The following is a 12643-nucleotide window of genomic DNA, read 5'->3' as shown; positions in this document are numbered from 1 at the left end:
TTTGTACCTCAGTTCCTTCATCTTTATAGGGGTTCTGATAATTGCCCTTAAAACAGAGATGTTGTGAACAGTAAATAAGTTTAAACAGAAAGTTCTTAAAAGAGTTCTTAATGAGTTTGTGTATGCTGAAAAATATCAGTGCTTATAAATGTGGACCATGGACTAGGAATGCTGGATAATAGGTAAATCAAGGACAAATAGAATTAAGTATCAGTATGTACTAAATGCTAATCCCTGGCACTTTCCCCCAGATTGTTCACAGTTGGAGACCAGAAAGAAAGCAACTACAAACTAGTCTTGGGTATTAATGACTGTTTAGAGGAGAAGGCACTATCTCTTTCTGTGAAGGTTGGGGAATGGATGGGCCAGAGCAAGATGTACTGAGAAGTTGCTGAGATGAGTACTGAAAGATAAATAAGAATTTGTACAGTGGATAGGAAGGGCATTTCAGGCACAGGCATTAAGACTGAGAGAATAGTGCATCTGTTCTCAACTTAGGAAGCCATGAAATAATGACAAGAAGTAAAGTTAGGATGGTAGCTTTAGGATTCCTCAAAAGGACCTCCTTCTAAATTAAAAGGTTTGGAGCCTGATTCATGGCTTTAAGCCATTAAAAGGCTTACATGATGAAGATAAGATTGACATGTATTCAGAAGGGGAGAAAGGTGCAAGTATGGGTAAATGGGGGAATAGGCAATTTCAGAGATAATTAACTATATGTGAGATTGATTGAGGTGCCTATTGAACTTCCAAGTGAAAATATTTTTCTTAGCCTAAGTCTGTTTCATTTTCTGTTATACAGGAGTTTAAATAACTACATGCAAGATTATCTTAAAAATGAAAAATGTAATACATGTAGAATCTGGTATAGAGGCTTGCTTTTTTAAATTAAAAATTTTTTTTTTGTAGTTGTAGATGGACAGAATTCCTTTATTTTATTTTTTTACTTTTATGTGGTGCTGAGGATAGAAACCAGTGCCTAACACAACGCTAGGCAAGTGCTCTGCCACTGAGCTACAGCCCCAGAAATGCTGGATAATAGGTAAATCAAGGCTTGCTTTTAAGGAGGTAAGATAGGATAATTTCTAAAGGAGATTAAGTAGTACTAGGGGGAACAAGGAGCACTAGCAAATAGTGGTCAACAACAAGTCTCCATACTCAAAAGTCAAAGAAGACTAAAAAGTTTTGAATTTTAAATTGAGATTACTGGTAATTTTAGCATGAGTAGTTTCAGTGGATCGTGGGCTCAAAAGTGAGATTGCATGAATTAGGGAAGTTTTTACTGTTCTTAGGTAGATTGATTAATTATTCTTTTAAAAAAGCTTGATTTTGAATGATTCTGGATATTTTTGTTTTCGGTTTTTGTTTTAAGTGTATTATTCACCATGAAACTGATAGATATATGTATAATTTTGAAAGTTTGTCTGCGCTTTCTGTAGGTACTTCATCCAGATTTGAGAGTAATTTATTATCTTTTAAATTAAAATTTGATAAGTTGGTATTTTGATGAAATAATTGATGAAGGAAGACCAACTTATGAGAGTTGAGAGTTGGAACAGAAGTGCAAAATTTAGATATGGGGTGTGTGTGTGTGTGTGTGTGTGTGTGTGTGTGTGTGTGTGTAATATTATTATGGAGTTCAAACATTCATTAAAACAGATCTCTGTACCTATCACTCAGCTTTAACAGTTAAGATTTTGGCAATTTCTTTTATCTATTTATTTCCTTCTTCCCTGCCTTTATTTCCCTTGGACCTTAAAAAATAATTATTGGAACTCTGGTCATTCCACCCATACATCCAGAATATATTTCACAATTTATTTTAAATTAAATAGTTTAACTTCATATTATCATCACTCATGACAAAATTAACAGGATGTGAGAATTCATCAGATTCTCAAAGGGGCTCAAGATACAGCAGAGGTAAAGTCTTGCAACAAATACTATGCATTTGGGGGGCATCAGCTTCTCACTCTAGCAAACTCTTTGATTTTTCCCTACTTTCCCCCTATTTGTTAATTGTAGTAAGCATCCTTAGGTTAAGATTCTTTGGGCTGGAGATATAATTCAATGGTACTGTGCTTGCTTAGCATGCAGGGCAGGGAATTCCTTAGAATTCAAGCTATTTGTAGCCTTTACTATATCTTACCCTTTGCTGTACAATATTTTATCTTCATAATATCTTGAAGCCTCACTTTTTTTTCTCACTTGTTTGGAAAAAAAACAACTTACTCTTTTTGGATACAGAAATGATAAGTAGTAAGAGGATTCAGCTCTGTAATTGATGGGTAGCTTAGATGAAAATTCTTTTGTAACAGTTGAGAGATTATTTTCCAAAATAACCTAGAGATATGATTTTTAGGTCAATTTATCATTCCTTCTCCTAACGGATTTCTCAAAAGATTTTTGTTCCCCAAATCAAAATAAATACTATGTTAAACTCTGCTGATATTTTTTTACTTCATAAGCTCTTTTTTTTCACTTCTAGATTTTCTTTTTCAAAGTTTTTCTAATGTGTTTCAGAAGAGATGATTATAGGAAGCAGATTCCAGAAGCGCTGTTAAGCTGTTTAGTTAATAAGTAATTTTATATTTTGAAATATAGATTATAGGAACCTGCAAAGACAGGAATTAGAATGCCTGTGTACCCTCGACCCCCTTTCCCCCAGTGTTTATGTTCCACAAAACTAGAACATTATCAAAACTAGGAATTTGACATTGATACAACTTGTGTACATAGTTAGGCATTTTTTCACATGTATATTTATGTAACCATCACTGTAAAATACAGAATTATTCCATCACCACATATATCTCCCTGGTACTGCCCCTTAATAATCATTTATCCTCCCCCATCCATAACCTGTAGCAACCACTGATTTGTTCTAAATGGATTTCTAGTATGTCCTTTGTCTTTTCACTCAGCATAGTGACCCTAAATCTATCTAAGTTGTTGCATTCTGAATATATTTTTAGAATAGTAGTTCATTCTGAATATCTTTTTAGAATAAAAATAAGTGTTCTGCTAGGTGCAGTGGCACATGCCTGTAATCCCAGTGGCTCTGGAGACTGAGGCAGGAGGATTGTTAGTTAAAAGCCAGTCACAGCAACTTGGTAGGCACTAAACAACTCACTCTGTATCTAAATAAAATACAAAATAAGGCTGGGATGTGGCTCAGTGGTCAAATGCCCCCAGTTCAGTCCCCGGCACAATAAATAAATGTATGTATGTATGTATGTATGTTCTGTTAACTCACTATATCAAAATTAGATCCACCCCAAACTGCACCCAACTTCAAGTCTAAAAAGGCCTATGCTTTTTTTTGTTGTTGTTGTGTGTTTATATTATAAAATTGCCATGAACATGTAATTAGTTTTCTTAAAGTTTGCATTAAACATAAAAAAGACTCCAGACATCAAGGGTGCAAAGCTTAGAAATGATGTAAGACTAGTGTTTGTTAAGTTGTTTTATAATGTTTTTTTCATTTAAGTAGGCAAAATTTGTGTCAGCCATTTTTTATAACTTTCTTTGAAATAATTTGAAATTTTCAGGCATAGCACAGGGATCTCATCTATGCTACATTCACCAACTTATAGTATTTTGACACATTATCATTATTTACTGCCTCCATCTGTGTACCAGTTTGCAGGGGGGAAAATGTATTTTTCCTGAATTATTTGAGCTTAAATTATATATATCATGGCCCTTTACCTTTTCAATATATCAGTACATAATCCTACAGAGCAAGGCTATTCTCTTACACAACCTCAATAGTTAATAAATTCAGGAACCTTAACATTACTGAGATATTTTTAGCTATTGTTGTTCATGTTCAATTTTTTTTCGAATTTATTTTTTAGTTTTAATATAGTGCTGAGGTTCAAACCCAGTACCTCATGCATGCTAGGCAAGCACTCTACCACTGAGCCATACTCCAGCCCTTCAATTTTATCATTGTGTCTTTTTTAGAATTTCTTTCTTTTCTATACAGAATTCAGTTCAAGGATGGATATTCGTTGTCATTTCTTTTTAATTTTCTCTAATCTGTAGCAGTTCATCCTTTGTCTTTTATGACATTAACATTTTTTGAGAATTTAGGCCAATTATTTTATAGAATGTTCCTCGTGTTTCCTCTTGATTATCTTCAGATTCTGTAACTCCCAACTGTAGTGATATTCTGTCTTTTAGGGAATTACATCGGAAGGCACACAGTGTCCATCAGTATCTCATTAGTTATGTTAGTTTTAATTGATCACTCATTCAAGGTGTTTCATTTCTCCATTATGTAGTTAGCTATTTTTCTCATTATAAGTTACAGACAGTCTCTGGGCAGACCCTTTGAGGTCGTACAAATTTGCTGCTTCATTAAACTTGCACCCCAGATTTAGGGGTGGTTCTTTTAATGATTCGTACCCAAACCAATTTTTTTACTTTGAGGATTCAAAGTGAGTGAGGGTCATCCTTTCCAAATTGCTTGTTCTAATGATTCAACTTGATTTTGCAAATATTTATTTACTTGTTTATATAAAGTTTTGATTTTACATATTACATAATATAATTGGCAATGCATTTTAACTTAAAATGTTTTTTAAACCTCTGGGTTTATTTTTAATCCTTTGCTGCCCTCTGCAGGTCTATGAATATAGATCTTTGGAGCAAGGTAAGTATGCCTAATCATTCAAATCACAAGGTGATATATATAAGTAGCCTGTAAGAGCAAAAATTTTAATAGCTTCTCACATTTCTGTTATACTGTTAAAATTGATGGATTTAAAATCTTGAAAATGTTAGTTTTAAAACAGCAGGAAGCTTTTTATGGAAGTAGTCTTTGACTTAGTCCTAAGAGTCCTTAAGATTTTCAACCTTTCCAAAAGTATTTGGTCTTATGGGTTTAATAATTAATTTTCTTTCTCTAAGTAAGTATGTATATTTGTGTATGTTTCTGTATACGAATGATATGCAAACCAACATCAGCCTTTTTAAGAAACTAACTGATTTTATGCAGGAAGCATAATTATAGTGAATTGCATTAAGGATTTTCAGCTTAATAAAATCAGAAGGCATGTTATTAATTGAAATTCCCAATTCTATTTCTGGTATTACTTGAATTGCCAAATTAGAAACGATACTGTTTTGACTATAGATATTTTCATTGGTGTATTCATTAAATGTGTTTTTGTTCAAATTGGCATTAAATGTTACTGTAAGTATGGCAAAAGTTTCTGGTAGAATTTATTATTTTCTATGTGTGTGTGTTGATTAAAGGACAGTTGGTAGGTGAAGATTATTTTGTTTTTCTTTTACACAATTCTTATTCCTACATTAACTACCTTTTGAATTAACATTAACTATAGCATGGTTTGTATAGAGGCATGTGATCATTTTGCCTGATTTTTTCAGATTAATAAATAAACAATAGTAGAAGTACAGTTTGGGCCTGTAAACACTTAAAATACATGTGCTATAATAGCACATAAGCTCAGCTATTGAATATGCATAACATACATTAGAATTCTTCACACATGTCATTTGGACAACTAGTATATAGTTCTTTTCTGTCTTCAGCCTCAGGATATATAGTTAAATACCCTTTTCAAAGTTATAAGTTGGCATCATAGGTTGTGTAATAATTTTGATTATAAAATGTTATTTGGATTTTTGAAATTAGAAATTTCTTTTGGTTGGTAGATTTAATGTTGAAAAATAAGTGTGTATGTCTTTTAGTATATGTGAATTAATTGATAAGAATACTTAAGAAAAAACAAGTTAAAACTTTTGGCCTCTTTTGTTTTAGTGCCATTAAAATGAATGAGAAAATGTCATGGAACAACCAAAAAATTTAAGTTACTGGTCCATCATATGTTACTTTTTATTTCTATAAAACTTAAAAGGAGGACACTAATCCCAGTTAGTGTCCTCATCAAAATCAAAATGATGAGAATATTGGTTCATAATTCCTATAAATTACTGTTTATAACAATTTAAAATGATATATAAACAAATCACTTTATAGCCTCTCTTTGTGACATTTCATAAAACATTGCTGCTTTCCTTCATCATGGGCTTATTTTTATTTTTAGAAGACAAACCTATTATTTAAAAACAAAACAATCTCCTTGGTGGGTGGGGGTAGTGTTGGATTACTACAATATAGAATAATACCTTACTGGGGAGACGTTGTATTATTTCAAGAATTCAATTTCAAATTGTATTTGTTCTTGTTTTCGTCTCTTGCTGCAATGCACGAATATTCTGTCTTACCAGATAACAGAATTGTTGTACAAGGATGGACGTTATTGCCAGGAGCCTCCAGGACCAACGGGTAGCGTTTCAATTTCGATGATTGTAACTTATCCACAAATTCATTCTTCTGTGTAATAATGGACTAGAAGGATTATAGCAGGGAACACTTTTCTTTCGCAAAGTGAAATTTGAAAACATTTGGTTACACATCTTTATATTGATAACCACAGCATTTTGAGATCTGTGAGGTGTTTGGTTTTATAATAATTATTTTTAGAAGGCAGGCTTGGGATACTTTCTTTTCGTGCAACAAGGAAATGCTTCTTACAGTGTCTGTGGCATAGGCTTAAAAAGTCAGAGATTCTTAATATTTATGTGACTTTAATGTTTTGCAAGTATGGCTAATTTTAAACAAAGTAGGAAAAAGGTCTTGTGGATTTTTTCCACTTAAATATAATTTATTATATAAAAGATTATTTTGTCATTTAATGATTTTTATTTGTCATTTAAGGAAGCTTATAATATATACTTTTCTATAAGAAGCTACCTTTCTTAAAAGTTCAAATCTCCTATCCCAGGCATTAGCACATGGCCCTGTACATTTTATGCTTGAATGCATAGGAAAATTACTGTTGTTACAAAACATCTTTGTTAATCTTGGTTTTTCATTGGCTAATAGGCAGCTCTCCACAGGATTACTATGTCTGCTTATTAAAATTATTTAACTTTCTATATTCAACATGTATAATCCTTTGTAATTTTATGTGTTTCCCTAAATATTATCCACAAAAAATTAGTGTAGAAAAGTGTAAAGACATTTATTTATTTTTACTACTTGTGATTTGGACAAGAGAGGGGTAAGGCCTTGGGCAGGACCACTTCTGTCACAGAATAGTGGAAAAAAATAGATTGAAGTAAGATTCAGTACTGAAAAGCTGTCACTCGGTCTGAAAATAATTAATATTCCTTTCACTCACCAGTTAGATATGTGCTCCCAAACCACATAATCTCTATGCCTCAGTGATCATTGTTGCCATTTCAGAGCCTCTCATCAGGGTGACATCTCACACCAAAATGATTTCTTATAAATTAATCTTGATAACATGACAGTCTCGGTAATTTTAGTGGAATGCTTTCTCTTGTTTTTTTCCACAGAAGCTGTTGGCTATTTTCTTTATAACTTGATTGACAGCATGAGTGACTCAGAGGTACAGGCCAAGGAGGAGCGTTTGAGACAATACTTCCATCAGCTGAAGGAGATGGTACCATTTCATTTTTTGCTATATAATGCCTGTCCTGCCTGACATGTATCTATTAGATTTGAAATTGCTGCTTTTAAGTACAACCAGACCACTTCTCAATGACATGCAAGAGTTGGAGACTTAAATTATGACTGAGATAATTTCTGTTAGACAAATTTCAGTTTAGTTGTCTAAAACTCAGGTTTCCCCCCCTCCCTTTCCTTTGCACAGAATATAAAAATTCCTGAAAGTATCTACAGAGGCATTCGAAATCTACTGGATAGCTACCATGTTCCTGAATTGATTAAGGTGTGTGAAATGCTTAATTTATATATAAAAACCTGTTAAATTTTTTTAAAAATACGATGCTTTTAACAAAAAAGAAAAGTTTCATTGGCAGTCATTAAAACAAAGCTTTTTCATTGATTGTTGGTAAAAACTATTTATATATTGAAGAATACATTTAAAACCTTAATTGTAATGGTCAGTATAGTATGAACAGAATTGCTGTAAAATGTTGGAAAGGTAGACAGGTAGCATTAAAATGAAGTGGGACTTTCAGATTTTTCTTTGGACATTTGCTATTTTAATTTTCCTTTTGTCTTCTAATTTTGTGCTAACTTAAATCCCAATTTAGGATGTTAATATGATGGTTGAAAGAAAGAAGATAGACTCTCGTAAAGTAAGTAGGTTTTTGAGTGGGTTCTACATGTTATAATAACTGCATTTAACAAGTATTCTAGACTGCGCCCTTATAAAACCAATGTTTCTTAATATTTTCATCATTTTGTATATGTGTAAGAATTTGGCAAAACCTATTTGTCATCTCTGAAAAATCAACAGACCTAGGAAATTTGCAAATAGTCTTGCAAGATTCATTACCCCTAGAGTCCATCCATTGATCCCCAGGTAAATATCACTATGAGCATTTATAACATAAAGGAAAGTCAATTTAAAGGGTAGGATGACAAGGGTCAAGTTTTCTTTTTGTAGTAAATTTTTCTTCCTTCTTTCTTTTTTTTTTTCTCCTGTAGTCTCAGCAACTTACATCATCTGATTTAGAGTCTACACTTGAAAATCTAAAAGCTAAAAATCAACCTATAGGAGATGTCCTAAAGCAACTGATATTAATGCTTTGTTCAGAAGAGGTAACATTTGTTTAAACATTTCAAATATGCTATTAGGGTAAAAAAAATTATTGTTCATAATAAGCAAAACTGAACATAATATTTATGATTTTTACAATTGATTATTATATGTCATGCTTGTGAACAATGCAATTAAATGAAAGGTTAACTAATTTCAGCTACACCTTGAATGGCATGTTTTCAGGTTGCTGTAGTTTGTTTACAATAATCTACAAAGTGAATGATAGTAACAGCTGTGATAGGTTTATCATACATGCCAAATGTCCTTTCAAGCCATGGCTCCGGTCTCTTATATCTAGATTGTCAAGCAACTGATACATGCAGTAGTCATTTGCAAGTCAAATATTACTAGGTTGTTAATGCAGGGATTGAAATTCCATTTTCCTGCTGGAAAAAAGCTCTCTCCGAGATAAAGGGTCTCTTGCCTTTTTTTCAGTGGGCGTCCAGCTGTACTTCGTGTTCATTTTAGTGTGTGTCTGCAATTTGAGGGATATCACTAGACTTTTTTCAGGTTCTAGTTTAGCAAGCCTATGGTTTTAGAAAAAAATATTATAACTGAGATTATAACATGGTACTGTTATTTCTTTGGTACTAAACTAGAGTGAGAAACTTTTTATTGGTACATGTTTCTGCATCTAGAAATTGGACTATGATTAGGGACTGATTTAGGAAGTATTTAATCTGGAAGTCTTCTCTAAATAGTACAGTACAAAAGCTAAAACATCAAATTTGGCATTAATAGTGGGCTATTTTACAATAAAAAATCCAAATTTGCATTTGTTAGAATTACCCTACATATACATCTGGCCTGCCTGCCTTTTAAAAGGTGAATAAAAATACCAAGGGGGCAGGGCCAAGTTGATAACATGAAACAGTTTATTTTTATTTATTTATTTATTTCTTTGAAATCCTATTTTTTTTTTAATTTTATTAGTTGCTCAAGACAATACAATGATCTTGACATAGCATACATTTGATTCACATAGGGTATGAATTCTCACTTTTCCACATGTACAGATTGCAGGATCACATTGGTTATACATCCATGTGTATACATACAGCAATCCTAGTGTCAGTTGTATTCTGCTGTCCTCCCTATTCCCCCTGAAACAGTTCATTTTTAAAGTACTGTAAACTTTTTCTAAATACTGTAACTAAAAATGTGACATTTTTACTTTTATATTAATTTCTTTTTCTTTTTTTTACTTCAATTCTTTATTTTAGAATATGCAAAAAGCCCTTGAATTGAAAGCAAAATATGAATCAGACATGGCTGTTGGTGGCTATGCAGCTTTAATAAATTTGTGCTGTAGACATGATAATGCAGAAGATGCACTAAACTTGAAGCAAGAATTGTGAGTACCCTGGCAATGAAACAACTCATCAGCGTTTATGCTGATATACCACCCTTGATGAGTCACCTAGATTGATTATTACTGCCTTAAGTAATTCAAAGAAATTCTTTTGTTGTCAGTATTGAAATTTCATAGCATAAGGCTCTTGTTTTAGCAAGGTGTCTTAAGTACAATAACACAGCCTAGTCTTTAAAGCCAAGGTTTTTTCCCATTGGTTATACTATTGGTGATAGTAACTGTTTTGTAAGGCTTGATAACATTTCCCTTTCTATACTGCACTATAAACAAAATTCTGTCCATTTCTCAGGGATATTTTTAAATCCCCATCCTGATAGATTTAGCAAATAAAGATTTGTCATTTGAGGTATTTCAGTGTTCACAGTGAAGGTTAGAATTATGGAAAGTACCATAAAGCAAAAGTGTCTTCAGTAGTATCATTTGCAGGTGGAGTGATGCTATATGTATGTGTAGTGTTACAATTTTTACTTCTGAAGTCACTGACTATAATTTACATATTAATTGATATATGGCTTCAAAAATAAATCCTAACTGAAGTATAGGCACCAATATTAATAAGAATTTAGACCTGATGGGCTTTTGGAAGTTATAGGAATTTCAGTTCTTTTTGTCGTTAGTTGTCTTCTAACATTATATAACTGGTTTTATTTCATAGTGACCGTTTAGATCCATCTGCTGTCCTTGACACCAACAAGTATGTAGGCCTTGTAAAAGTATTGGGAAAGCATGGCAAGCTCCAAGGTAAGTCTCCCCACATAAAGGAAAGATGGGATGCAAGTATTTGCCTGTGGCACAACATGTGAATTGATATTAATGGTGTATCATGTCCTGCAAAGTGCTGGAACACTTTGCATACAAATTTGCATGTGAATCCAACCAGAGCCACATGGACAGTGTAGGCCATTAGTTTTAATGGATTGGCAAGCTTGTCATTTACATTTGCACAGCTCAGTGCTTTTTGCTTTTCTGCAGCTAGTTTTTATTAGCATTGCTGTTTGGATTGAGTTTGAAGATCATGACTTATGGCACAATTTGCTTATATGCCTGCACTAATGGCTTTGTTTTTGCTTAAGAAGATCTGAAGGCTGAACATAAAACCTATAAACATAACATGATATATAAAAAACTGAATTTTGCCCTTGTTTTTAGCTGAACTTTTAATCATATTAGCAAAATGTTTATTTCAGTTGAAGTTTCTGTTTAGAATTTCATGAGAAAGGTGTAGCTAATTATATTGTTGATTTGCATACTCCTAATTTTCTCATTGTTGAGGTAATGCTAAATCTAATATAATTAAATGACACTTGGTAATATGTTCTTACTATTTACTTGTTTCTTAACTTTCTGAATTTGGCTTTATTTTGAAACTTATTTTTTAGCCTTCCTCACTTCCTTTTATTTTTAGAAATGATTGTTTTGATTTTGTCATAGGGAACAGTGCACGGAGAAAATATGATTTGAACATTGAAATTTTTCCTGGGAAGCCTTTCTAACATAGAAAATTCTTTATAAAGATTAGCCTGCTTTTTTGAAATCACTTTTTGTAAAGTGGTCAAAACATTTTGTCTGTGTAATAATTAAGAACAACGTTATAAAAATGCACTTATTCCATATCCTAAAATGTTTGTTTCTGCCTTTCTAATGAAGCTTAATGAATCTAATGTATTAACATGCAGTCTTTTGGAAAGCTTTCATTGGCTCTGCTTGGCTAATTAGTATCGACATAGCAAACAGGCCCTATCGGTATCAGACCATTAGTCTGGCTGTATATACAGTGTAAACACATCTTTATTATCTGGCCTCCTGACAAGCCATCTGCTGAAGAAACAATGGTGTGATTTAGCAGATGTTAGCTCTGAACGATAAAAGCATCCATTTAGGAGGATCTTACAGCTATAGGGCAGACTGTACAGGGTTATGTGGTGCCGAGTGGGCACACAGTCCCTATCTATAATTTGTAGTCAAAGTTGCAGGGAAATGATAAAACCATGCTATTGTGGATTTATAATTGTAGTCTCGTTTAGAAATGCAAGTAGTAATTAACTTGAAATCGGCATTATACACTAGAATTTACATTCCTGCTGGGCTTGAAATGCTGTTTTAATAGCAGTTTGTTTTCCCTACATGAAATTACCTAAGGGTCTTTTGTGTTACTTCATTGTAGATGCTATTAACATTCTAAAGGAGATGAAAGAGAAGGATGTTCTTATCAAAGATGCAACAGTCTTGTCCTTTTTCCACATCCTAAATGGTGCTGCTTTAAGAGGTGAAATTGAAACAGTAAAACAGCTACATGAAGCCATCGTCACTCTAGGGTTAGCAAAACCATCTACCAACATAAGTTTCCCATTGGTCACTGTACACCTGGAAAAGTAAGTTAATTGAATTTTGAATTTTAATATTGGCATTAAAAGAATGAATCTAATCATTTTGAGATTATACTTTGTAAGTACGTTGATGTGGAAGCCATGTGGGTCATTTGCCAAAGAATAAGGGTACTAAGATGGTTTAGGTGACCTTTAAAATCAGCAGCAGCCCTATGGCTCTGTGGCTTCTCAATGAAGTGGTCTCTGGTATTTTTTTTCCCTAGGAGCATGTGATAGATAATATTACATGAAATTGAATCAAATTTTTGAGC

The 12643-nt window shown here is 32.9% G+C and overlaps 1 protein-coding gene across 1 annotated transcript in view; it reads left to right on the top strand.

Moving 5' to 3' along the window:
- Lrpprc (leucine rich pentatricopeptide repeat containing) overlaps positions 1–12643 on the top strand; it is a 107223-nt gene that overhangs the window by 46355 nt on the left and 48225 nt on the right. Inside the window, exons 15-23 of the mRNA XM_076834038.2 lie at positions 4633–4660; positions 6265–6322; positions 7399–7505; positions 7716–7793; positions 8122–8166; positions 8519–8632; positions 9857–9987; positions 10661–10746; positions 12170–12377. Of these exons, the coding sequence (XP_076690153.2) occupies positions 4633–4660; positions 6265–6322; positions 7399–7505; positions 7716–7793; positions 8122–8166; positions 8519–8632; positions 9857–9987; positions 10661–10746; positions 12170–12377 (855 nt within the window). The remainder of the gene's footprint in view (positions 1–4632; positions 4661–6264; positions 6323–7398; positions 7506–7715; positions 7794–8121; positions 8167–8518; positions 8633–9856; positions 9988–10660; positions 10747–12169; positions 12378–12643) is intronic.

This window comes from Callospermophilus lateralis, chromosome 14 (assembly GCF_048772815.1).
Source record: "Callospermophilus lateralis isolate mCalLat2 chromosome 14, mCalLat2.hap1, whole genome shotgun sequence".
Taxonomy (NCBI): domain Eukaryota; kingdom Metazoa; phylum Chordata; class Mammalia; order Rodentia; family Sciuridae; genus Callospermophilus; species Callospermophilus lateralis.
Note: the sequence above shows the minus strand (reverse complement) of the source record. Positions and strands in the feature narration are given on the sequence as shown.